The 26,935-nt window shown below is 57.8% G+C and overlaps 1 protein-coding gene across 1 annotated transcript in view; it reads left to right on the top strand.

The window, feature by feature from the left end:
* Positions 1 to 5,240: 5,240 nt before the first annotated feature.
* Positions 5,241 to 26,935, top strand: part of NOL4L (nucleolar protein 4 like) — a 126,432-nt gene continuing 104,737 nt past the window's right edge. The window contains exon 1 of the mRNA XM_057529630.1: positions 5,241 to 5,755. Within this exon, the coding sequence (XP_057385613.1) occupies positions 5,435 to 5,755 (321 nt within the window). The 5' untranslated portion in view covers positions 5,241 to 5,434. The remainder of the gene's footprint in view (positions 5,756 to 26,935) is intronic.

The raw sequence follows: 26,935 nt of genomic DNA, 5'->3' as shown, positions 1-26,935 counted from the left end.
GAGGGCTGGGGCCAGGTCCACCTTGTTTATGGCTGTGATCCCGACACCAGGCACAGCATCTGACACACAGAGGCTACTCAAACAACCGTCGGAATGAATGGCAGATGGACATGGTGATAACTGGAGCTAACATTTATTGAGTGCTTATTCTCACAACAGCACTGTGAGTTAGGTATAATTATTATCCCCATTTTATCGGTTTTGAAAACTGAGGCTTAGAGAAATCAAGGCACCCATGGCAGGTCACTCAATGGCAGAGCCTTCTAAGGAGGAGCACATAAATGCTCACAAACTGATTGATTACGGGGGAGGCAGAGTAGTGTGGTGGGAAATGCTGTAGTTGTCAGTCTGAGATGCGCATTTTGAGAACCAACCCATTCATTCATTCCTTCATTCACTCATTTATTTAATAATTATTAAACCTCAGCCCGTGTGCTGGGCACTGGTGGGTACAGGTAACCAGGCAATCATGATACTGTGTGGTCAAAGTCAGGATGGGGAAAGCCCAGGGGTCTGTGAGCAGCCATGGAAGCCCCTGAACCACACTGTGTGAGGTGGACCTGAAGCAGCAGGTCACCGTGGCCGAGCAGACCGCAGGGGGAGATGCTTGCAGGGGTCGGGGGGGGGGGCTGTGGGGAATGGCTGCATAGTTCTCGATGGAAGTGGCACAAATGCCTGACAGTGGAAACCACCCTCCCCCCAGCTGCCCCAAGGCTCCGGGACCTCTCTGCTCCTCCCAGCCTTTGGTGGACAGGCCTCCGTGGGGGCCTGAGTCACTCTGCCCCACCCCAGGCCTGGAACTCTGCCCCACCCCAGGCTGGGTCGGGGCCACCTCACCTCCGAGTTGCAGGCATTCCCATTCATCTGGGCCCAGGGTCAGAGCTCAGTGATCTGGGCCAAACCAGGCAAAGGCCAGGTGCCCCGCTCTGCTGGTAGCCCTGAGCCTCTTCCCTTCTGTGGGACTCAGTTTACCCATTTGTAAAGGGCAGAGTTTAGACTGTATGATTTCTACAGACCCTTTCTCACTTAACCTCCTGTGACCCAGTACATTACTGTCAGTATTGGAAGTGGACATGAGCCCTGGTGGTCTGGACTCCTTGTGGACATCTGGACTCCCAGCCTCCCCTGGACATCTGGATTAAGGGTAAAAAAAAATCCAGGGATCCAATAACCCACGATTAATGGAGCAGCCTACTTTGTCCTTTTGGCAGCTGTCTGGAATGAGAAGAAAGGAGGAGCAGTTTCCCCCGAGGACCATGATTGTCCATCCACTGCCCTGCTCTTGCCCACTAGCTGGGCATTGTGAGAAACTTACCTTCCACCTAGCGTGCTCTAGGGCAGGACCCTTGCTAAAGGATGCCATTGACACGAACAAGCCAGAGGTCCAGGGAACTGCTTCCGCAGAAGTGGAGATGGGTTGCAGTAGGCCATTCTCATCCTTGGCTCAGCCCCCTCCACTCTTTTCCTAGCACCCCTTGGGGCAAGAGGCTGAGATGTGCCTGGTGTAGAGTGAGCTGACACATGGGAGGAGAAACCAAGGCCCCTGACCTCCAAGCCCCTAGATCACAGACCCCTGGGCCACTCTAGCTGCCCTCCAGTCCTCTCTACTCCTCAATCTCTCCCCTGTTTAAAACTCACCAAAGGCCTCCCAGCACATCTAGACTGAAATCCAAGGTTTTTCCCATGGTCTCCTGCCCTCTAAGCCCTCCTCACTTACTTCACTCTAGCCACACTGGCCTCCTTCCAACTTCTGGAAAATACCAATCTCTTTCCCACCTCAGGGCCTTTACACATGCTGTTCCCTCTGCCTGGAATGCTCTTCCCTCAGAACATAGCATGGCTGGCTCCTTGTCACTTACATCACTGCTCAGATCTACCTTCTCAGAGGAGACTTTCCTGATCCCCCTAAGAACAGCAGTCCCTCTTGTCCCTTATTTGCTATCACAGCTCCCTATTTCCATCATGGCTCTTTCCCTAAGCTGTAATTATTGAAGATAACATATTTTACCAGTTTCTTTTTTTACAATTATTTATTTATTTATTTATTTATGGCTGTGTTGGGTCTTCGTTTCTGTGCGAGGGCTTTCTCTAGTTGAAGCAAGTGGGAGCCGCTCTTCATCGCGGTGCGCGGGCCTCTCACTATCGTGGCCTCTCGTTGCGGAGCACAGGCTCCAGACGCGCAGGCTCAGTAGCTGTGGCTCACGGGCCTAGTTGCTCCGCGGCATGTGGGATCTTCCCAGACCAGGGCTCGAACCCGTGTGCCCTGCATTGGCAGGCAGATTCTCAACCACTGCGCCACTAGGGAAGCCCCCTAAGCTGTAATTATTGATAATTGGTTTGTTCAATGGCCCTCTTCCTTACCCATCGGTAAGCTCTAAGAGGGCAAGGACCTTGGGGAATCCCACGGCTATATTCCAAGCACCTAGTGTATAATGGCTGCTCAAGAAGTGTTTGTTGATGGAACGAAACACAAAAAGTATTAACAAAGTTCATCTTCCTCCTTGAATATTTTGCAACTTCTATGGAGGTGAAAATGGCATATATTGGGCACCTGTTAAATATGCCAGCCTCTCTCACATACATTATTCTGCTGAACCTTTACAGTCTGTCCATTATACAGATGATGAAGTTGGGGTTCAGTGACCTGCCAGAGGTCACCCAGCAAAGGGTGGATTGATGGGTTCATTTAGTTGGGAAGCAGTCAACTGGGATCTCTGGGCATGAAGAATGCCATGGCAAATGGTAGTCAGGATTCAACCTCAAGTGTTTGACTCTATGCGAAGCCTACATTCTTTCTTTTTTTTTTAACTTTTTATTTTCTATTGGAGTATAGCCGGTTAACAATGTTGTGATAGTTTCAGGTGCACAGCAAAGGGACTCAGCCATACATATACATGTATCCATTCTCCCCCAAACTCTGCTCCCATCCAGGCTGCCACATAACATTGAGCAGAGTTCCCTGTGCTATACAGTAGGTCCTTGTCGAAGCCTACATTCTTTTTATCGTACTACACCTTCTGTCACACTAGAACTCAGCTCAAGATTAACAACAGATTTTTAGGTTCTGGAAGGCAGGCAAAGACCCAGATTGCATGGAGAGGTGGTCTTGCTTAGTGGTTATTGGTGTGTCTTGGAACTGGACAGAGACCCGGGCTCAAAGAGGGGGGGGCCCACCACCTAGGCACCAGGGCACCCTTGCTGAAAGTAATCATTAGCATTGCTAGGCTAGAGCACCTTTGTTCTCAGGAAGAGTCAACTGTGGGGTTATGTGTCAAGGGCTGTATTGGAAAAGTCAGGGAGTGGGCTTCTAAATCATGCAGAAGCCCCTCCTCCCCCACCCCCAGGGGAGGGGGCTGTATGGCCTTTGGGTAGTGCCTTGCCCTCTCTGAGCCCCAGGGGTCATCTCTGAAAAATGGGCATGGCAGCATGGAACCAAATAGAGCTCTTAGGAAGATAAAGAGGAAAAATGAGTGTGGAGTTGTTGGTATATATAAAGTAACATAGAAATGTAAATTATCTAAAAATAAATCTATGTGAAATGCAGAGAGAGGTTGGGACTTGGAAGACCTCTGGGGTTCTTTTGGCAGTTATTGGCACCTACTGTGTGCCAGGTGCTGTGCTAGGGCCTGGGGTATAGGGATGAGTCAGACACGAACCCTGAGCATCTGGAGCTCCCAGTCTACTGGGGGACGTAAGCCAGCCACATACAGTGCGGGTATCCCTCCCAGCGGGATGTCAGGGGGAGTCTTCATGTGTGATATGGTAGCAGGAGCCAGACAGACCTGAGCCAGAACCCTCCTCTCCTCCCTGCGTGACCTTGACCAGGTCAGGCCACCTCTCCAAGCCCCAGGCCTTCATCTGTAAAATGCGCCAGTCTCCTTTGCCGCTCAGCGTTGCCAGGACCTGGCACTCTGCAGGTACCAGGGTGGGGGACCTTGGGATGAGGGTAGCCAGTAGTTCCTGGGCAAAAAATGGTCCTGCACTGGGCAAAATCTGGGACTCAGGCATGGGTGGTGACTTGCTTGCAGGAGTGGCCTGGGGACATTGAGGGTGGAAGAGAAGCAGCAGGAAGAGAAGCTCAGCAATTTCTCAAACCTGTTAAGCAAAGGAGGGCAGATATCCCGGGGAACTGGCCTGTGCCTTTATTTATGTTAGTAATCTCATTAAGGGGAAGGGGACTGGCTCTACCCAAGGTCAGTCCTGCCCAGGGAGGAGGGGGATGGCATATCCACCTGAGTTTACTCAGCCAGTGATTCTAGGCCAAGGTGCACCCAGGAAGGCAGGGTGTCTCGGGATGAATTTGTGAGTGTGTTGAGCGTTGCTCCAAGCCTTGGTGGGGCTGGCCTGAGTGAGGCCACCGGTCAATGTTGACGACTTCTCTGGGGCCTGGCGCTGTCCCAGAGCAGTGGCGTTAGCAGAACCAAGACCGGCCAAACTTCGGGGAATTCAGGTGAGGCGAGAGGGGAGGAAGTTTGGGGGCCTCCGAAGGGCGGCGGTTTGGGGTTCCCCAGGGGAACACTGCTCCTCTGGCGCCGGGCTCGCACCGGAGAGGTCAGGCCAGTCGCCTAGAGGAAGGGAAGGGGCCCTGCCCTGTACCACCAGCGCCAGGCTAAAATCGGGCGGGGCCGCCCGGGGAGGCAGGGACGCCTGTGGCCGGGCGGGGTCTGCGCCCTACTCCCTGCGAGGCCGCCGGGTCCGGGCTGAGAGCGGCCTGCGAGGCTCGGGGCCAGGCCCGGCCAGAGGGAACTCGGTTCCTGGGCTGGGCACTGCGCGCCTGCGGCTCTTGCCCTACCGGCGGCTGCGGGCGCGGCGGCCCCCGCGCCCCCAGGGGCCGGGCCAGGGCGGGGGCTGGGCCCCGCGGGCGGGCGCGGGAAGGGGGGCGGCGGCGAAGGCTGCGACGCTCTAACAGGTGGGATCCCGCGGCGTGGTGGAGGCGGGCGCGGGAGGAGGAGGAGGAGGAGGAAGAGCAGCGGCAGTGGGAGCCTGAGCAGGAGCAGGATGAGCCGCGCGAGCTGACAGCCGCCGCCGCCGCCGCCCGCGCCCAGGCTCGGTCTCGCTCTCCGCGCCCGGGGCCGCTCCCCGCCTCCCGCCTCCCCCGGCCGCCCGCGGGGCGGCCCGCCCCCTCTGCACCTCCGGGCCCGGAGCTGCCTCCATCGCTCCTGCATCCCGGCCGGGGGGGAGGAGGAGGCGGAGCAGGAGGCGAGCCGGAGCCGCCGCCGCCAACGCCGCCGCCGCCGCCGCCCGAGCAGGACAGAGCGCGCCGCAGCCCCGCGCGTCCGGCCGCCGCCCGTGCCCATCAAGCAGCCGCGCCGGAGCTACACCGCGGGACAGCCCGGGCCGCGGCGCACCCCGGCTCGGCCCAGCCCAGCCCAGTCCCGGCACCGGGCGGCCCGGCGGCCGGCCCGCCCCCGAGGGCGCCGGGCGCGCCGGGAGGATGCCGAAACCGACGCTGCTGCTGCGCGGGGGCTGGGAGCGCGAGCGCAGCCCCGGGGACTCGGAGCTGGGCCGCCAGTTCCGGGACTGGTGCCTGCGCACCTACGGCGACTCGGCCAAAACCAAGACGGTGACACGCAGCAAATACCAGCGGATCGCCGAGGTCCTGCAGGGCGGCGGCGGGACCGGCGCGGGCAGCGGCCCGGCAGCCGGCGAGAAAGGCAAGTTCCAGTTCTGGGTGCGCTCCAAGGGCTTCCGCCTGGGCAGCGGCCGGGAACCCAAGATGGGCCAAGTGGTGTATGTGCCGGTCAAGACGGGCTCGGTGAGTGCGCGCGCGGCGGCCGCGGGCCGGTCCCGCCGCGGGGCTCGGGGCGGGCGGGGGCGGGGTGGGGGTGTGGATGTGTGTCCGAACGTGTGTCCCTGAGGTTGTCCCTGGGTCTGGCCCGCCCGAGGCGCACGCGTCCCTGCTCACCCGCCAGCCCCAGCCAGCCCGGGCAGCGCTCCGGGTTCGGGGCGTCCCTGCCCCCCTCTGCGCTGCTGCCCGGGCCGTGCCGGGCGGGCTGTCCCGGGCTGCTCACCCCAGCATGTTCCGTTCTCCCGTCCCCTCCCCCCGCCAGCAGGCGGCTGCTCAGAAGCCCGAGCCTCCCCCCGCCCGCCCCGGGGCTGCCTGTCCCGGGCGCCTCGCGCTCCCGCCCCCGGGCCGGCTGGGCGGTGTGGTGTGTGTGTGTGTGTGTGTGTGTGTGTGTGTGTGTGTCTGTGTGTGTGTGTGCGTGCGTGTGTGTGGAGGGTGGTGCCGCGAGGGCGGGGGGACAGGGGCAGCCACGGGACGGGGAGTCAGCTCGGCTTCCCAGCGCCAGGGGAGGGGGCCCGCCCGGGCACTGTCTACCCGACCCCACCCGGGGCTGGCCCGGGGAGGGGCAGCCCGAGCCGCAGCCTGGCGCAGGAGCAGCCTCCCGCGGGTGGGTGGGGCGCCCCCTCCGCCCCCCGGGCCCCTCGCTCCCCCTCCCTGGGACGGGGGCGGCCTGACCTATCCATCCCCTCCCCTCCCTCGTCCCCGGGGCCGGCCCGGTCCGGGCGGGGTGGCGTGGGGGAGGGGACGGGGAACCGCAGCCGCCGACAGGGAGGAGGCGGGCGGCCGGGCGGGGGCGTCCCCTCCGGCCCGGGGCGCCCTGGAGAGGGCGTGCGGCGTGGGCCCCGCGGCTCCCCCGCCGGGACCTCATTGTTCTGCAGCGGGTGGGGGCTGGGGGGGCGGCTGCTCCCGGGGTGCTGCTGAGCTTTGAACTTTCCGTCGCGGAGACCCTCCATTAGTGCGTTCAGCCCCTGGCCCGGCCGGGCCAGGCCAGCCTCCCTCCCTGCCCCCCTCGCTCCCTCCCCGGCCTCGCCCGGCCCGAGCGAGCGAGCGGGGCCGCCCCGCGCCGGCCTCCCACCCTCCCTCGCTCCCCCGCTCCCCGCTCCGTGCTCCTCCCCCGTCCGGCCCGCCCGCCCCGCGCTCAGCCCAGTCCCCGGCCGGAGCGGGCTCTTCACACACAATTGATTCGGTCGTTACGAAAAGTGCACTTGTCCCCTCCCCCTCCCCCTCCGGCAGCCGCCCGGGCCCGGCCCGCGGGGTGAGGGGGCCGCGAGGGAGGGAGGCGGGAGCCGGGGAGCGGATCCGGAGGCGCCTCCCCCCTCGCCCAGGGGACGGGGCTGCAGGCCGCGGGGAGTGGGGAGCCGTGAGCGCAGAGGGCGGGCGGCCCATCTGCGAGGAGCGCTGATAACCGCGCCGCTGCCGCTGCGGCCGCCAGCGGCCCATCTGCGCCGCTGCCGCCTCCGGCCGGACACAGAGCAGGGGGCCGGGCCGAGGGGCGCGCTGGGGCCGGATTCCCCGGGGGAAGGCTGGGGTAGTGTCCCACCCTGAGCGAGTCGGGGACCTTCCAGCCTAAATCAGTGCTCTCCGCCAAACGCGGGGAGTCTGGGTCATTGTCCCCCCTCCCCCGATCAAGTCAGGGACCCCTCCCCGAGCCCAAATTGGTGCCCACTCTCCCACACGGGGAGTAGGGGTCATTGCTTCTCCCCAGCCTAGGTCAGCCCTCCCCACTCTGCCAGTTGCTAACCCGTCTCGGTTCTCCTCCATCTTGGTCTAGTGCCCCCAGCCTAAGTGTGGTTTTTCGAGGTCAGTGACCCACCAGATGGTTGGCTGGGTCCACACCCCCTACCCTGGGTCATTGCCCTCAGCCATCCAGGCTTCCCAGGTCAGTTAGTGCCCCTCACCCCCATCCCATTCTGGTTATCCCTCCCCAGGGAGCTGGGAGTCTTGGCTCAACCTCCTTCTTGCCTGAGGCAGGAGCCCCCACTCCACCCACTCCTGGAGTTGGGAGGGCAGGTGACCCTCAGACAGGGCAGCTAGCTCACCGGTTCTCTGAACTGGTCCACCTCTCCCCTAGGGAGTGGGCATCATGGGGCCGTCAGTCCCCCTACCCCTTTAGCCACAGAGCTGTCAAGGCGGAGCAAGTGCACACACACCCACCCAGGCCACATGCAGAAATTGGGTGCTAGGCCTGGGCCCCAGGTCCTGCCAGCCTTCGGATCCTCCATGAGGCCCACGCCGACCCGCTTTGCCTGGCAACAGGGGCCTTGAAAGACTCCACCCTAGCTCCCAGACCAATAATAAGCCCTCCCAAGGGACCACCTGCCTGGGAGGCAGAGAAAGGGAACCCAGGCCTCCCTGCCCAGGCTGCCAGGGGGACGACAAACACAACAGACGTGCCCTCCTGCGACAGCCCGCCCCTCAAGCTACCCACGCCCACCTGGCTGGCCTGCTGGTCCCCAGGGAGCCCGTTAGTTACCTGCACTCGCCCAGTCAACCGGAGCCAGCGGCAGGAGATGCCCTTAGTCCTGCCACCCCTAGCTCCAAGCACCTTCCTGGGGCTCAGTTATTATTTTTACATTTCCATTTTCCTTTTCACTGATCTAAGAGGAACAAATCCTGCTGGGAATTCTGGGGCAGCCATGGACTCTTCCTGGGAGGAGCTGAATGGGACCTTCTTTGAAAGGTGCAAAGGACATTCCCTACCTTCACTGGCTTTTACACACACACACAGAGTAAAGTTATCATTGCCTCTGGTGGCAGTTGGGAGATATCCTGTAGTTTTGTCCTGGGTGGGTTTTTGTGAAGGTCATTGGGCCACAAACCTTTGTCTGAGACATTTGTTTGGCATCCACAGGCCTTGTGGGGGCACTGGGGCATTGGAGTGGGTTGGACTCAGAGCCTGCTCCCTGGGCACCCAGCTGCTGGGGGTGGGGGTGGGCATAGCTCAGGATCTGATCAAGAAGCCCATGGAGGCTCCAAGGGAGGGCAGGCGGGCAGGCAGAGCAATTTCGGCCAAGAGGGGGTATGGGAGTTGTGTCATGCAGCCGCAGAACAAGGGCCCCCTGCGCCCCTGCGTGGGCTCAGGTCCCCAGGGTGGCCATGGTATGTCATCTCCCTTCCATGTTGCTCTCTGGCTGCCCCCTGCGTGGGCCCCCTTTCCTCTTCCCACAGCCATATGTGGTGCTGCGGTTGGGGCCCTTCCGAGTCCCGGCCGTGGAGGGTCGATGATCTGACACCACTTGTCCCGTCCCATCTGGCCCTGAGCTTTTCTGGGTGTGTGTGACAAAGGCTTAATCTGTCCGGACGGGCCCAGGGCGGAGAGCAGGGCGCGGGGAATTACACTCTGCGGGGCCTCCTGCAGCTGGGGCCCGCTTGGGGGGCGGGGTGGGGCGGGGCGGGGGTCGAGCAGAAGCCAGGGCATGTGGGGGGAGAGGCAAGTTGGTCTTCGGTTTGCAGGTTGTCACAGGAAATAGATGTGGAGGCGGAGGGCTGAGGGGAGGAGGGCGGAGTCCTCCACCGGGCAGCACGGGGCGCTCCTGGGGACAAGATCTTTCTGTGACAAGAGCCAGCCGGGCCTCCTGACTGGGCAAAGCCTGGTTAGGATTTATTATTTCTTGCGTTTGGCCTGTTCCGACCTCTGTGGCTGCCAAGCCCGGAGGCGGGGGCCGGGTCGGAAGCAAACCCTTTGCCAGCGAGACCCTCCGATTCCATTCCAGCCTCAGCCCAAAAGTGAACCAACCCCTTTCCTTTTCCTCTGGTCTCTCGGAACAAGGCTGTCCCGGCGCCTGCAAGGGCCACAGGTTATGTCTGGGGTGGGGCCCGGGGCCATCTGTCAACTCCCAGGACCAGGGAGCCCTCAGGGTCCTTGGAGATAGATGTTCTCAGCCCAACTCTACCATCTTCCGGATGGGAAAACTGAGGCCCTGAGAGAGGAAGTTTCCGTTGGTGGGGAGCTAGGCCTGGAACGCAGATCTGTGCGCTCCACTGAGGCTTCTCTGCGGGCCCATCACATGCCAGGAATCCCCCCATTAGAGCCCCGTCCCCCGAGGGGGAAACGCCAGATTGCCAAACTCCACTCTCAGCACCGGGCTTTTGCGAGCCAGACCCCAGGTGTTCCGCTGGCCAAATTGACTAATGGTGGTCTTTTCCCAGTTTGCAGACAGTGTTCATTTAGTGGAGAGCATTTTCACAGTCTTCAGCCTTTCTCCCCAGAGCTTTTGTGTAAACCTTTGGCACCTGCGGCCGCTGGTCTGGGCAGGAAATGGCCTCTGACTTAGCACAACATAATATATGCTGTGACCTTCGGTTGAATACCTCAGTATTTCCTACTTTTCTCTAAATTGTCACCATAGTGACCCTTTCTGAGTCACCTACCGTGTGCCTGTCCCTGTGCGTCAGGTTCTCACAGTGGCCCAGAGGTCACTGCTGCTGTCACTGCCATCCTTCAGATGAGTAAACTGAGGCTTAGGGAGGTTTAGAACTTCCCTAAGGCCTCACCGCTGACAGGGCACGCTGAGCTTGGGTGCCGTCTGTACACCCCTCTACTCTGACCCTCTCTGGATGTCTTACAGCCTGATCTGCTTCATAGGGCTTTTCGTGACAAGCTTTCAGTCCATTACACCCTAATCTGAATTAGTGTAGAAGAATCCTCTAGTCAAGATGTCTGTAATCACAGGCTGGTGCTTGAGGCAGGACTGGCTCAGTGTATGGTGTCTGGGACTCGCCTGGGGCGCGCAAGGGTGGGTATGGAGTGAGGAGAAGGAAGGAGGCCTATCTTGTCCTGGGTCCTGGGGGCTTTCAGGGAGAAGGTTGGCAATGACATGGGCCCTGTTTGGATTTCTCATGAATGGCAGAAGTGGGCTAATTTGTTAATTAAGCCTCAGTGATTTGGGTGAATGTGGTCTTGGAGTCTCGCGGGGGGGCGGGGCGCTGCAGTTCGGAGCCTGGGTGATTGCTGGTGGATCAGGCTCTGCCTTCCCGGGGCCACTCCTCCGGATCCTGGGTCACTTTCTGCTGGTGGTGGGGGCAGCATGCCCCGCTCGTCCTTGGGCGAGGCCTGGCATGAACATTCTCTCCTTCGCTACAGGCTGCCTTCCCATCCCTGAGCGCCTGAGAGTCAGGAGGCCCAGTTGGGACCCTAAAAACCCTGCTGGGAGGATGGGGGGTAGGGGCCTGTGGCTGGGGCTGCCCAGGGACAAAGGTCAACGGTCCAACCCAGCCTCAGGCAAACCTGGGCTTCTCCAAGCCAGCTCTTAGCTTAGAGGTTGTGGGACTGATTGAGTACCATGCACATGCACGTGCACTCCTGGGCTAGAGCATGTGTGTGCATGTGGGTGTGCATGCAGGAGTGTGGCTGTGTGGGCCTGAGTGCGCCTGTGCCTGTCCATGTGCAGGCTGGGGATGCTTGTGTGCCCGGGGCAGTGTGTGTGTGTGTGTGTGTGTGTGTGTGTGTGTACAGGTGGAGGGGGACTGCATGCTTGTGATTGTGTGTGGTTGTGAGCGGCTGTGTTGGCAGATGTGCAAGCACCTGGGGTGTGGGCATTGGCAGACCATGAGTGTGACTGCGTGTGCATGCCACATGTTCAGGATCCTATTGAAAAACATCCTGTCCTTTGGCAGTGAGGAGCTGACGGGGTGTCCTTCATTATAACCAAGTCAGCCGGAGCTGCTGGTCTGGCCCCTTGCTGCTCCTGGGGTCTCAGCAGCTGCTGAAGCATAGTGTGAGGGAGGGAGTGGACACAAGAGGTGGTGCCATGTCCCTGTCCCCATGATTGTGGCCAAAGCACCTCCTTGTTTCCAGCAGCCTTCCTCCTCCTTCCCCCCTACTCTCTGCTCCACAAGGGCAGCAGGTAAAACTTGTGACCTTTGCCATGGTGGCACTTACCAAGCCCAAAGCTAAGCCCCATGGGGGGGCAGGGTGGGAGAGAGGCTTCTGAACTTGAAGCGAGGGGGCCAGGACCAATCCTAACGCACCCACTTCCTTGCCATGTGACCTCGGGCAAATAGCTTGCTTGACCTCTCCAAGTCTCAGTTTACTCATCTGGAAAATGGGCTCCAAAGCCCCACTTCCAAGAGGCTTGGCAAACTGGGAGAGGCTCTGTTATCATTTCAGGAGGTCACTCTGCCAACCTCTGTCAAAGCCAGGCCTGGGCCCTAGGCCCCAAAACAGGAGAAGAAGCCAAAGGCAGCTGGGAGAGGGCCTACCAAGGCGGGTGGCTTGTTAGAACAAGGACTTCTGAGTCCACTTTCTGCCCCTGGCCCACCCTGACATAGAGAAGAGGTGAAGGGCTTGGGGTGTCAAGCCACAGGGTCCTGGATACAAATCCCAGCTCTGCCCTTCCACCCGTTTGGCCTTAGGATTATCAGCTCCATTTCACAGATGAGAAAATTATCTTCCTCCTAAGACTGGTATAAAGATGAATGCATTAATGCATATAGAGCCTTAAGAATGGAGCAAGTCTTACAAAATGTTAGTTGCTATGTGATCTCACTGAGCCTCAGTTTCCTCATCTGGATTATGGGGATGGAAATGAAATGTCATGGATATTAAGTGGGATAATGGAAATAAAGCCCCCAGCCAAATCCCTGGCATGTAGTTGGTGGGAAGCAACTATTGGTTCCCTAGAGATTGTGTCTGGGTTATTTCTGTGTCTCCAGTGCCGCTGGGGGCCTGGTTAATGTTGTACTGAATTACACAGAACACCAGCGAAGTCTTGGTGAGGGCCATAGGTGTGGCATGAGCCGCCAGGGCTGGGAACTTGAAGGCTCAGGGTCCCTCTCTGCCCTGGCTGGCTTCTGCCCTGCTCTGAGCCTCAGTTTCCCTAGTCATTGCACAGCGAAGCCTCCTGTGGCCCCTCCTGCCTTTGAATCCCTTCCTGGCGCTGGGGTTGCCCGATCCCAGAACTCAAGGAGGGGTGCTGGAGAGGTGAGAGTGGGGGCTTTACCCAGGCCTGGAGGCACTCGCCAGGTGGGAAGGTAGAAGGGTGAGCTGCCCAGAGGCTTCTCACCACCTGACACCCCCCACACACCCCTGCCCCAGTCCCTGGCCGGGAGCCTGAGCTCTGGGCTCTGGGCTCTTGCAGAGAACACAGTGAAGCTGGTGTAATGACTGCCCGCCCTGGGGCAGGGGTCTGAGCATATCTCTCATGTTCTCAAGCCCCTGCCATGTGCCAGACACTCCATTTCATTTAATCTCCCCCGGATTCTGTGAGGTAGATGAGAACTTGGCATCAGAGAGGCCAGGGAACCTCCCCGAGCACCACAGTGAGCAAGTGGCAGGGCCTGGGTTCCGTGGCTCTTTGACCCTCTCAGCCCCGGGGCACGGAGGTAGGGGCCCACAGGTGCCCTGGCTCTCCCCACCTCCCCACCCCAGGCTCACGGTGGCCCCTCATCTGAGGACACCCTACAAAAGCTTCCCAGAGCTCGAGGTGGCCCTCTTACCTGTCCGGACCCAGCCTGGTGGGAGACAGATGCCACCCCTCCCCGTCGCCCACGCCTTCAACCTCTCACCTCAACTGCAGCTCCAGGCCCAGCCTGGCCTGGGCAGGCTGCAGGGGGCGGGGAGAGAGAGCACTTGTCCTCTCCCCACAAGGTCAGCGACTCCCGCAGCGTCCAGTCCTCCCGGCCACCCTGGTACTCCGGGTTCCTCAGCCTCAGATGGAGGGACTAAGGCCAAGTGGGAAGGAGGGAGCTCCAGGTCCCACAGAGCACCAGGGCTGAGGGTGAGCCCATCTGGTTCCAAAGCCGGGGGTCATTCATTCATTCATTCATTCACTTACTCACTCGCTTGTTTGCTCCTTTCACCACCCTCCGCATCACAGCGGCTCCATCCTTCCCTGGCTCAGGCCACACCTGGGCATCATTTTGGACTCTTTTCTCTTACCACCCCTCCCTCCCCATCCAACCATTTGCAAATTCTGTTGGTTCTACCTTCAAACTACAACTCAAATTTTACCTTCTCACCACCTCCACTGCCTCCAGCCTTGTCCAAGCCTGGAGATGCGTCAGCCTCCCCACTGGGCTCCCTGTGTCCACGCTGCCCCCCTGTAATCCCCTGTGGCTCACACAACCAGCAAATCAGCAAAAGCAAAAAGCAAATCAGATTCTCTCCCTCCCCTGCCCAGAACCCTCTAAGATTCCCGTCTCACTCAAAGCAAGAGCCAGAGTCTTTCCTGAAGCCTACAGACCCTGCATGATCTGGCCCAGCTGCCTGCTGCCCTCACCACCCTCCACCCTCCCCTTGCTCATTCAGTGTCAGCCACACTGGCCTCTTTGCTATTCTAAAAACTACCAAACACGATCCTGCCCCAGGGCCCTTGCACCGACTGTTTCCCCAGCCTGGAACACTCTTCCCCCCAGATCTCTACATGGCTGCTCCCCTCCTCTTTCAGATCTTTGCTCACATGTCACCTCCTCAGAGAAGCCCTCCCTGATCACCCAGCCAGGACCACCTTAGGTTCCTTGGACCCTCTCTCTTTCTACTTAATTTTCTCTATAGCCCTTACCACCCTCTGACATTGTGTATGTATTTTACTAGTTTATATATTTAGTGTCTTTCTCCCCACAAGGCTATGATCTCTGCCAGGGTAGACCAGCCTGCTTGGTCCACTGCTCTATCCCTAGGGCCCAGAATAGCCCCTGCTCCTAAGGGACTCCCCACTGTGGGGGCAGCAAATGCCTTAGAGCAGGAGTCTGAGAGTCGCCCATGCCTTCTGCACTCAGAGGGCCTCAGGAGCCCCAAGGCCCAGACCCATCCTCCTGCCTGAGGGCGTCCAAGGAGTCCTCAGGGAGGCGACATTTGAGCTGGACCTTGAGCGCCAAAACAAATTGTTCAGCAAGAACAGAACACTGGGAAAGCTCACTCCAGGGGGTGGGAATGTGAGCAAGGGCTAGGGGTGGGACAGGTTTTGGGGGGTCAGTGTAGGCTGTGTATGATGGTGACCGGGGCCACCTTCCTGGAGAAGCGGGTTCTACAGAGCATTTCAGATGCGGTGGGGGGTGGGTGAATGGTCAGATCAGCTTGAGAACCACTTGGGGATCCTGAGGGGGATGAGCTGGTGAAATCACTTGGGGCCAAATGGAAGAGAAGGATCTGGAAAGCCACTCAGAGGAGCTGGTGCGTCAGAATCAAGGAGAGCTGGGAGTTCGCAGGAGGGTTTTTAAGTAGAGGGGAGAGAAGGTTAGATTCATGTTTTAGAAGGAGTCTCGGAATGCAAGATGTGGCAAGAGGGAGATGTGTTACAGAGAAGGAAAAACAGGAGGCCGGGAAATAGGCACGGAGAGAGAAGCCCAGCCTGGGGCGAAGAGGAGGGGCTGGTTCCTTCGTAGGACAAGAGGTTGAGTGTCCGGGGCTGGATGACATGGGGAGGGGAGAGGGGGGCAAGGGAAGCTTGATGGTTGATAGTCACAGTTGACCCAGTATCCTTGGGTGGAAAGAGAGGCGTTTAGGAAACCAGGAACGCAGGCAGACACACACATCTGGGGTGATGGCCCAGGGGCAGGGTCCAGTGGGCGGAACCCAAGAGCTGTCCCCAAGGCTGGTAGCATGTGGCAGTGAGAGGCCATGGAGGAGACCTGGTGACTCAGGTCTCAGTGGGGCCAGCTCAGGAGTCATCATGTTCGTGGGGCCCCCTTCCCAGCTTGGAACCCTCCCCGCCCCGGCTGGGACCTGATGCAGGCTCCTGGGAGGCCTGTGCTTGGTGGATGACTCATCGCTTTCTCGGCATCCCCAGGCTGAGGAAATGTTCAAGGAGACATGGGGCCCTTCCTTTGGCAGGCCAGGCCCTGACTGGATGCTGGCGGGTCGAGAAAAACACACTCGGCCTCAGGCCTTGTCTGAGAGCATCCTGAGTGCGTGTCTCCAAAAGCCCCTGGCTTCCACAATCGCACACATCCTCAACTGCCCTGGGAGGCCATCATGACCCCATTCTACAGGTCAGTGAACCAAGGCACAGCCTCTGCTGGGCACCCAGCTAAGTCACCACTTGGTACTTCAGTTTCTTCATCTTTAAAATGGGCCTGATGATTGTCCCTCCCCTATAGGGTTGTTGGGGAAAACTGAAGGAGGAAATCGTGTGATGCTCAAGTAGTGGGATTGTCATTTTCATGAGGATGTGGAGAGGGGTCCTCCCAGGCAACAGGAGCTCTCTACTGGGTAGAGCAGCCATAGGGAAGGCCAGAGGGTAACATAGCCAACAACAGACCTGCATTTGGATCCCAGCTCTGCCACCAGCTCCTGGTTCTGGGCAAATGGCTTGCCTGCTCTGATCCCCTGACCACTTGTATGTAAGCGGGTGATGACCCACACCCTGGGGGGTAGTTGGGAAGATGACATAACTCCAAGCCTGACAGACAGGCCACCAAGTAGGGGCTGTCGCTCCATCTCAGGGTTCCTCAGAGGATTCCCCCCACCCCAGTGTGAAGATCCCTAAACCAGACAGCTGTTAACCTCCCAAGTGTGCTTCAAGCCCGAACCAAGCGGGAGAGGGGAGGGGAGGCAGCTCAGAGAGTTCAGGCTAGGAAACTCCCTGGGCAATGGGGTCTCTCTGGGAGATCTGGGGGCTGGGACAGGAGCAGAGCGAGGGGCAAAGGATTTTGTGTTGAATGTAAGGCCCCTATAGGTCAGCAGAGGAGTACGGAGTGTGGAGGTAGGGGCTGGGTCCAGGCTCTGCCATTTACTGCTGTGCAGTCTGGGGCAGGTCACTTCCCCTCTCTGAGCCTCAGTTTCCTCATCAGTAAAATGGGGTGATAATAGCTGTGGCTCACTTATATCCTCCTTCTATACTGTGTTCTATAGTATGTATATACACTATAGTGTATACTATATTTTATAATCTAGAAGCATCTGTACAAGGCGTGGCCATAATAAAGCCCTCAATAAAAGGGAGCTATAATTAGGATTATGATTGTGAGCCAATCAATAACCCGCGAATCTGTGACAAGGCCATTCAAGCCGTGCGGCTGAGTTGGGCTTTGGAGCTCAGACTGGCCCCAGGTTTGCATTGAGCTGTGACTCACTAGCTGGATGACCTTGAAACAAGTTGCTCTCTGAACCTCAGTTTCCTCCTCTGTAAAATTGGCCCAGTAGTATTCCCCATCTCACAGGGTTGCTGTGGGGAGGTGAAGAGAGACTCCATGTCAGGTGCTCAGCACAGGAAGCAGGAGCTTTTCTGTACTTGCCCCTGTGATGTGGCCAGTGGCAATTAGAGCTAGGGATTGGGGTCTGGGGCAGGGCCAGTGGATGCTGGAGCAGAGAGGTACAGAAGAGGGAGAGGACAGAGGCAGAAAGGAATATGCAGGGAACTGGAGGGGAGGACTTCTAGGAGGAGGGCTGGTCAGCTGGGTCTGCCCCGAGGATTAACAACCCCCCCACCCCCAGATCTGGATGAGAGAAGGCTTTGATGGAAGCCAGAGGGCAGAGGGAAGGTGCTGAGCCAAAGCAGGTGGGAAGGAGAGACCAGAAGTCTTGCTGGTCCAGTCAGCAGTTGGCTGTCAGGGAATGAGGGCGAGAGGGGCCGTGGGCTTCCCCGAGTCCAGGCTGCCTATTATGGGACTAAGAGTGGGTGTGCTCCCCAGGGTAGAGAACCCTGGGTTCAAATCCTGTCTTATCAACCAGCTGTGCAACTTGGACGCATCTCAACCTCTCTGAGCCTCCATTTCCACATCTGTAAAATGGGGATAGTGATATCAACTACCTTTTAGGGTTGTTGTGGTGATCATTTGAGATACATTCTCAGTCAGTGCCTGCTGCTGAGCAGAAACAATGACAGTCATGACACAGCTAGTATTTGTTGAGTGCTTGCGAAATGCCAGGCGCTCCGCTAAACACGTTATGCACATGCCTCCGTGTGCTTGTCCAAACATGGCTACCATTATGATCCTCATCTTTTTTTAAAAAAAATTTATTTATTTATTTATTTATTTTTGGCTGGGTTGGGTCTTCGTTGCTGTGCACGGGCTTTCTCTAGTTACAGCGAGAGGGGGGCTACTCTTTGTTGTGGTGCGCGGGCTTCTCACTGAGGTGGCTTCTCTTATTGCGGAGCACGGGCTCTAGGCGCACGGGCTTCAGTAGTTGTGGCTTGCGGGCTCTAGAGCACAGACTCAGTAGTTGTGGTGCACGGGCTTAGTTGCTCCGCGGCATGTGGGATCTTCCCGGACCAGGAATCGAACCCCTGTCCCCTGCATTGGCAGGTGGATTCTTTTTTTTTTTTAATAAATTTATTTTATTTTTATTTATTTATTATTTTTGGCTGTGTTGGGTCTTCGTTGCTGTGCGCGGGCTTTCTCTAGTTGCAGTGAGCCGGGGCTACTCTTCATTGCGGTGTGCGGGCTTCTCATTGCGGTGGCTTCTCTTGTTGCGCAGCATGGGCTCTAGAGCGCACGGGCTTCAGTGGATGTGGCGCATGAGCTCAGTAGTTGTGGCTCCTGGGCTCTAGAACGCAGGCTCGGTAGTTGTGGCACACAGACTTAGTTGCTCCGTGGCATGTGGGATCTTCCCGGATCAGGGCTCGAACCCATGTCCCCTGCATTGGCAGGTGGATTCTTAACCACTGCGCCACCAGGGAAGCCCCTGGCAGGCGGATTTTTAACCACTGCGCCACCAGGGAAGTCCCATGATCCTCATCTTGCTGATGAGGATGTTGAGGCTCAGAGAGGTTAAGTAACATGCCTGAGGCCACACAGCTGGTAAGAGGCAGAGCAGGGACTTGAGCCCATGCGGTGGAGAAGTGTCATGTCCTTTACTCCCTAAATCACCCATCCTCTTTGACAGTAAGATGAGGATCATGGGGTCCCCTGTGGTATTACACGGGCTTGGACAGTGGCTCTTCCCAGGATGGGGAGGCAGGCGTGAGTCTGTCTGGCAGAGTGTGCGGACTCTGGAACACACTGCTTAGGCGCAAATGGGATCTACTGGTAGAGTTGACCCTCGGGGGTCACCGAGGGATTCTGTGGTTCGGGGAGGGCCAGGTTGCGGCATGGAACCCCACGGCCGGCCAGCCGGCCAGCATGCTGCACCCAGCTCAGGCTGGGGAGCTTTGTGCCCACCAGCATGACATAAGGCGTGGCTCAACGACCAGGTCACAGGCAGCTGCCAGCAGCCCTGAGAGGGTGTGGGTGGCCAGTGCCTGGCCTGGGCGGCACCCACGGAGGCTGGGGAGGAACTCAGGAGGGCTCTTACGAGGAGGTAAGCCATGAAACAGCAGAGGAGGGGATAGGGCCTCCCAGGATGGGGAGGGGGCGCTGTGGGCAAAGGAGCACAAGAGAAGTTTGTTTTTAAGGTAATACACACACCTGACTTAACGCAACAACCACCAAACAGCAGCCTCCAAACAGCGAGAAGTGCCCAGCCCACCCCTCCACCTAGTTCCCCTGCCCAGAGGGGTCCAGTCCCTTATGTGTCTTCCCTGATATACTTGGCTCTGGAGCTGGCCTACCTGGGTTTGAATCCTGAACCTGCCATATACTCGCTGTGTGACTTGGGCAAGTTACTCCACCTCTCTGTGCCTCGGTTTCTACATCTAAAAAGTGGGGGTGATAGGTAATAGGAACTGCTTCTCTGGACTGTTGTGAGGACCAGGCTCCTAAAGCCTAGCAGTGGGCAGGGCCCATGGCTGTGTGCTCCGGGAGCACGGGCTGTCTCTGCTGCTGTTGCTGTTACTGTTACCGCTGTGATTACTGTTGTGCAAGTGTAGTTACGCACACTGGGTGTGCAGTTTAAATGCCCAGCTCTCCTGGCAGGTCCTGAAGGTCAGTTTTCATCGCTTCTGCCCATTTAGGAAGAGGCAGAGGTGAGAGGTCAGCCCAGAGGTCATCCCAATGGTCCTGCATATTGAGACAAGCCTCTGATGTGGAGGGACTTTACGTCATCGGCTGGACCCCTGGAACTAGCCACCAACCCATGCAGGGCTTGTGGTTCAGGGACTCCATCTCCTGCCCCTGTGCTGGAGACATGAGGTGGCGGCGGGGACAGGAAGGAGGAAGGGGCTGTGGAGAGAGCCCTGGGCCAGGCTCCAGAAGATGGGGATTCTGCCACTTCTCACCCCTAAGGTTCTTGAAAAAGTTCCCAGCTCCAAGCCTTGGTTTCCTTATCAGGAAGGTGGTACCAGGCTGCGGTGAGGAGCCAGGGCAACGCCTCAGATGTGATGGACCATTGGGCTGTTGATAAGAACACCACCTTCAGGTTTCTGCCCGCAGGGGATTTACAAGTGAGTTGATGGTGTCATTGATAAGATCCCAATTTGGGAGGTATTAAAGTGCTGCTTAGTAGCTGAGTGACCTTGGGGAAATTAATTAACTCTCTGGGCCTCAGTTTCCTCCTCTGTAAAATGGGCATAGCAATAGAACCTGCTCTGTGGGGTTGTTGGTAAGAAACGGAGGCAGGGGTCTGGCTCACAGTAAGACTCTGTGATTGGCAGAGCCTTGCAGTTATTTTAAGGAACTCAGACAAAGGTGAGAAACCACCAGCAAACAATACAGGGGTGCAGGCAATCCATTCATTCACCTATTCAATCAGCAAACTTTGATTGGCACCTGCTGTGTACCAGGTCCTGTTCATTCATTCCACAAAGATTTACTGAGCACCTACTATGTGTCAGGAGTGGTGAATAGGACAGATTTGATCTCTGCCCTCCCAGAGCTGGGAGTTCCAGGTACCTCCACTAGCTGCTGGCCAGGGGGCACCTAGGGCCTGACGTGTCATCCAGCTGATTGGCTCAGGCAGCTGGGCCCCTGTCCCCATTGTGGTGGACTTGCTGAGCTCATGGGGGCCACTTCTGCCTGGTGTCCCCAAGCTAGCCCTGCTGCCCCCACGTCTGGCTCCTCTGACTCCCCCTTTCCCAGAGAAGTAGAACTCGGGGGGGTGGGGGAGTGTGCAGGGCCTTTTTCTTCAGCCCCTCCCACCCCAGTTCTTGTCACCCCCTCCCCAGCAACAACACTCATTGTCCTTCCTATTTTCTCCTCTTTACACAGCGGCCAAAGCGCAGTATTAAAAATGTAAACCTGACCATGTTCCTTCTCTGCTCAAACCCTTCTGTGGGTCCCAATCACTGTCTGAGCAAAAGCCACCAAGACCCACAAGCCCCAGCTCTGCCCCTCTCCACCTTCTGGGCTTCTGCTCACTGCCCTTCGGCCACACTAGCCTCCAGGCTGTCCCCCAGCCCTCACTGGGCCCTGCTGACATGTCACCTCCTCAGTGAGGCCCTCCCTGACTGCTTTTCCAAAACGCCCTTTATTCCGCATCACTCTCAAGCCCCTTGCTCCAACTATGAAGCGCTTATCAATAACTGACTAATGCTGTATTTTGTGTGTGTTCCTCTGGGCTCCATGAGGACAGGGGTATGTGCTCTCTTGCTCCCTGCTGCATTCCCTGGTGCATTCATTCACCGATTTACTGAGCACACTTTGATTGGCACCTGCCGTGTACCAGGTCCTGTTCATTCATTCCACAAAGATTTACTGAGCACCTACTATGTACCGGGAGTGGCGAATAGGACAGACTTGATCTCTGCAGGTCCCAGGGACCCCCTGCTAGCACCTGGTGCATGGTATGCACTCAGAAAATATTTGTTAAATGAATGCCTCTAACCTTTTCATTCTCCTCTTTGTGCCTCAGTTTCCTCCTCTGCAAAATGGGGGACCAGGGCTGTTATGGGGCCTACATGAGGGCTGGTTTGCTGGCCAGGATCCCATCAAGGGCTGTCTGACCCACCCAACAAGCAGGCTTCTCCAGTCCTAGGGCTGAGAGAGCCAGAGGAAGGCTGGCAGGGTCGGCAGGTGGTCAGGGAAGGCTCCAAGCCCCACATGGAGGCGTCTGGACTTGTCCTGGCCATGTTGGGAAGCCTAGGTGGGGCAGGGACACAGCTGTGGGAAGAGGGGAAGAGAAGCTGGCCTGAAAGGAGGTCTGGGGCTGAGGAGATGTGGCTGGGTGGTCCCTTAATGGGGCCCCAGAATGTCAGCTCTCAGGTGGTGGGAGTGACTGAGTATTACAGAGCAGGGGAACACGGGGAGGGAGGCTTTTAGGGAACCGAGTCTGGTCCAGTGTGAGCAGAGACTGGAGTCTGAGGCCCAGGGAAGCTCTGGGTTCTAGGGCACAACAGCCCAAATGGGAGCAGAAGCTACAGAAATGAGGTGGAGGGGGCTGGTGGGGGCTGGAGGAATGGATCCAACAGTCTCCTCCTTGTATTAGCTGCTTTGTTCTCCATAAAAGCCTCTTCATCATTCATTTATCCATTCACTCATTTACTCATCGACAACTTGGAGAGAACCTCCTGGGGTGCAGTGGTGAGCCTCACAGATGTGGCTCTTGCCCTGGCAGAGCTCAGGATGCACTGTGGGAGACAGATGCTACAGGACATGGTGATAGCAGTGGCGGTTGTGATGATGATGACGGTGATGGTGGTGGTGGTGGTGGTAGTGATGGTGGTAGTGATGGTGGTGGTAGCGGTGGTGAGGATGGTTGTGGTGATGGTGATGGTGGTGGTACTGGTGATGGTGGTGACGATGGTGGTGACGATGCTGGTGGTGATAACGGTGATAGTGATGGTGAGGTGGGTGGTGTGTCAGCTACCATTTATTGAGTGCTCACTGGATGCTGGGCTGCTCTAAATGCTTCCTGTGTGTTTGCGCTCTGGGCTCCTGCAACCACCCCGTGAGGCACTGAGATCTTACTCAGCTTGCCTGAGGCCCCCTGTGAACCAAGGGCGGCACCGGATGTGAACCCAGGCAGGCAGGCTGACCAGCAGCTGCTCCTAGCCATGGCCACCTGCCACTTCCAGCAGGCAGCTCCCCCTCACTGTGATCACTGTCAGGTCCCTTTCTTGCCTCCTGAACCCAGCACCTAGCACGGGGCCCAGTGCTAGGGAGAGCGCATGAGTTGGACTTGCCTGAACAAGGTTGGAGGTCAGGCTTTGCCCCAGCAAGCTTGGGCAAATGATGCCCTGGCTCCTCTGCCCTCAGCACCTCATTTGTGAAAGGGAAGAACCTCCAGGGAGGCCGCCAGAAGGTCAAGGAACCCCAGCCCTCACTGGAGCAGTTGATGTTTCCAGGGGGAGACCCCATTCCCTAATCAGGAGGCAAGAGAGAAAGACTCAGTTTGGAGTCTGCCTCCAGGTGTGGGATGGGGAGGGGCACGTGGGGAGCCAGGGGCCCCTGGATGGATGAACACTCTGTACACACACACCCACTTGTTGCTTCCCCTGTGCAGGCCCCAGGGGAGGGGCTGTTCTTCTCCCACCCGCTGCTGACTCCCCTGCCTCTGGGACCCAGGCTCCTACACCCCCAGTTCTAGCAAACCCAAGTAATCCCATGACAGTGAAGAGAGGGGACAGAAGGTGGGTGCTGGGAGCAGAAGGGCTGGACACAGATGCTGCCTCTGCGCTCCCTGTGTAGCCTAGGGCCCACCGCTGTCCCTCTCTGGGCCTCAGTTTTATCCATTTGTTCAAATATATACAGAGCAGGTGCTCTGTGCCAGGCACTATGCCAGGCTCTGGAGACACAAATGAAAAACTCTGCCCTCGGAGAGCTGACATTCTAGTGGAGACTGACACTACGTAATAAACAAGGAAAGCTCCCAGCTTATCACATGCTGGCAAATGCTTTGGAGAAAAATCAAGCAGAGTGGGGTTAATCGGAGGTGCTGGAGTGGGAGATAATGGAATTTTAATCAGAGCGTCAGAGAGGGCCTCGCTGGGAAGGTGACATTTTGAGCAAAGCCCTGAAGGAGGTGCAGGAGCACGTTAGGCAGGTATCTGATGGAAAAGCATTCCAGGTAGAGGGAACAGTAAGTGCAAAGGCCGTGAGGCAGGAGTATGTCTGGAGGATTTGAGGAAGAGTGAGGAGGCCAGTGTCCACAGCTCCCCCCACCCCCTGTATTTGGGAATCAAAAGACCACATTTTACCTCTCAGGACCTTAGGCCCCAGGACACAATTATTTCTGAGCCCCTGCAGCCCATCCTGGGGAGCGCTGGTGATTCCAGCCTCCTGGATGGGGCTGGGGCAGGGGCCTTGCTGCCTGTTTCTTCAACCCAAAGGGTGAATTTGAAGGCCTGTGAGGGCTTAGAAAAGAGAACGCTATGCTCCTCGTTGCTCCACATGACTGACAATCAGACGGCCCTGGGTTCAAATCCTGGGTCTGCTGCTTTGCGGCTATGTGACCTTAGGCAAATCCTTCTCTGCGCCTCAGTGTCTTCATCTGCAGAATGAGGCTACAGTGTCTGTCTGTCAGGGTTGATGGGATGGGACTTGCAGGAAACACACCTGGAAGCACGTGTATAAGTGCCCAGCCTTGGGCCTTCCTGGAGGAGGTGCTCAATATATGTTTAAAGCCAGACCTAACATTTATATGATTTCAAACTGTTTTCATAGCTGTTGGGAATTTGTCATATTACTTTAGTCTTCTAAGAACTCCATGAGGAAAAGGGGGCAGGAAATAATAGCCCTGACTTAGAGAGGGGTAGACTGAGGCCTGAAGAGGGTGACTTGCCCAAGGTCACCGTGAGGCAGGGCTGATGGAGGGCTAAGACATGGGTCTCCTGGCTCAGGGAAGCTTGGGAGCCAAGGGAGTGGAGATTGTGCAGAGCCCGCCCATCCCACCGCCCACCACACCACGAGTGTGTGTGTGTGTGTGTGTGTGTGTGTGTGCGCGCGCGCACGTGCACATGCGCACACATCACCCGCACCAAGCAACAATAGCGACTTTCAGATTTGTGGTCCCCGAGCAGGTTTTGTAAGGCATGGCTTGGTGGGTCAGGAGGTCTGTTGTAAGGATGTTGAAAGGCCCAGAGCATGGGGAAGCTCAGGCCACAGGCGGGCGGAGTCGGGCAGGTCCTTGAGAAGAGGAAGAGGTCTGGGCTCATGTGATTGTCCACTCGGCCTGTCTGTCCATCCGGTGTCTGGCCTTCCTGGGCAGGGCCGGCTGGGTCTCCAGGTTGGACTCTGAGCAGCCTGGCCCCCAGTGCTTTGTTGTCCAGACGCCCGACCTGATCAGCCTCTGAGCATCAGGACAGCCTGGGGAGGGAGGAACGGGGTGGGGGGGGGTTGCATTACAAATGAGGAAGCCAAGCTTCAGGGAGGGGTGTGCCCAGCTGGTGGGGGGAGCCAGGGTTTGGACCCAGGTGTGCCTGACCTAGCCCCAGCGCTGGCCATTCCTGGTCATAGCTCAGGCAGGGACTGGCAGGCAGACTTTGTGCAGGGGGACCCCTTCCTCCCTTGGCCCACCTTCTTGGCCACAGTCTGGCCTCCTAACCCTTGATGGAGGGCCCTGCAGACCAGTCGTTCTCTGCTCTTTAGTTGCTGCAGCCTCAACCTTCATCTCGTGGGGCTCAAGGCCGCGGGTTCTAGCCCCACCCTGCATCAGCTCACTGTGGGCACTGGACTCACCATCTGACCCTTTGCAGGGGACGTCAGGGAGCCCATCCTTATTTAGTGCCTTTAAGGCCCCAGACAGCCTTTGCCCAGTGCCCACACAGCTCAGGGGTTCCTAGGCCCGTTTTTTTTTTTTTTTTAATTTATTTATTTTTTGTTTATTTATTTTTGGCTGCGTTGGGTCTTCATTGCTGCGCGTGGGCTTTCTCTAGTTGCAGGGAGTGGGGGCTACTCTTGCGGTGCGCAGGCTTCTCATGGCAGTGGCTTCTCTTGTTGCAGAGCACGGGTTCTAGGCATGCAGGCTCAGTAGCTGTGGCACATGGGCTCAGTAGTTGTGGCTCACGGGCTCTAGAGCGCAGGCTCAGTAGTTGTGGCACACGGGCTTAGTTGCTCTGCGGCATGTGGGATCTTCCTGGTCCAGGGCTCGAACCCGTGTCCCCTGTATTGGCAGGCAGATTCTTAACCACTGCGCCACCAGGGAAGCCCCCCTAGGCCCATTTTCTAGATGAAGAAACTGAGGCACAAAGAGGAAAGGTTATGTCCTAAAACACACAGGCCATGAGAGCAGAGCTGGGAGTCCAAAGCCCATGCTTTTTCTATAATGTAGCCTCCTGCCCTCCGTTTCTTCAGTGGCAAAATGGGAGACTGGAACTGGACGACCTCAATTTAGAGCAGGGTGGAAACAGCACAAACTGTAGTGTGAGACAGGCTGAATGTGCATCCTGGCCCCTTCACTTCTTAGCGGGGTGGCCTTGGATAGTCGCTTCCTCTCCCCGTGCCTCAGTTTTCTCACCTGTAAATCGGGCTGAGAGCAGTATCGCCCCTCGAGCTGCTGTGAGGTCCAGGGAGCAGCCGTGCCGATTGCCCAGAGAGCGAGGGGCGCGCACAGGGGTGGCAGGTTTTGAAATTGCTGAGCTTCCTGTCCACCCCTCCCTGCAGTGCTTGAAAGGATGGCTGGGGCCATGTTAATGCTCACTTTTGCTCTTCCTGGGGGGTGGCCGGGTGACCCAGACTGGATGGGGACTCTGTGTGGATGTGTCCTGCTGACAGCAGACATCCAGGGAGCCTGCTGTGGTGGTGGCGAGTGGCAGGTAGTCTTGGGACATGGATGTGAGGCCAGCTTAGGCTGCGCCGGGCAGCCAAGGATGCCTTTGTGCCCTTTGTCGCCTCTTGTGCAGATTATGAGTACCTTTCCTGCTCCTGCAAGCTCGGCCTTTCCTGGGAGAATTGCTCCAAAGCAGCCACAGAGCAAGCAGAAGCCACCTAGCTAATTAGCAGGTGGCCGCCGGGGACAGGCTCAGGACCTGGTGGCTGGAATTGGGGCTACAGCTGCCTGAGGCTAGTGTCAGCTCGGCTGGGAGGCCAGGCGATGTCCTGGGCTCCGGGACATCATGGCCTTTAGATCATGGGGTTCAGATTCTGGCTCTGTGGCATTTTGGCTGGGTGACCTGCGTAAGGCGCTTTGCCTCTCTGGGTGGCAGTTTCCTCATCTTGAACTTTAGATTGTGTGAGTTTGGGGCCCGGAGCCTCAGTGTAGTCAGCGAGTCATGTTACTACTGTCACTGCCTTGGGCCTGTGCTGGCCCAGGTGGCGAATACAAGGAGTGCAAGCCCAGCCATAACCCTTGGGGACAATGTAGTGCTACCTCAGTGTCACAGGCAGCTGGAGAAGCCCAGCTAGGCCTTAGGCCTTTAGCAAGAGAGAAGCTTAATCTCTCAGAGCCTGAGCCTCTTTTTGTTCCCTTAAGCGATGGAATAATTGAGATACTGTGTGGTCATGTGCCTAGAACAGGGC

The sequence above is a fragment of the Balaenoptera acutorostrata genome, chromosome 15 (assembly GCF_949987535.1).
Source record: "Balaenoptera acutorostrata chromosome 15, mBalAcu1.1, whole genome shotgun sequence".
NCBI classification, from domain to species: Eukaryota; Metazoa; Chordata; class Mammalia; order Artiodactyla; family Balaenopteridae; genus Balaenoptera; species Balaenoptera acutorostrata.
This window is presented reverse-complemented; position numbering and strand designations above follow the sequence as displayed.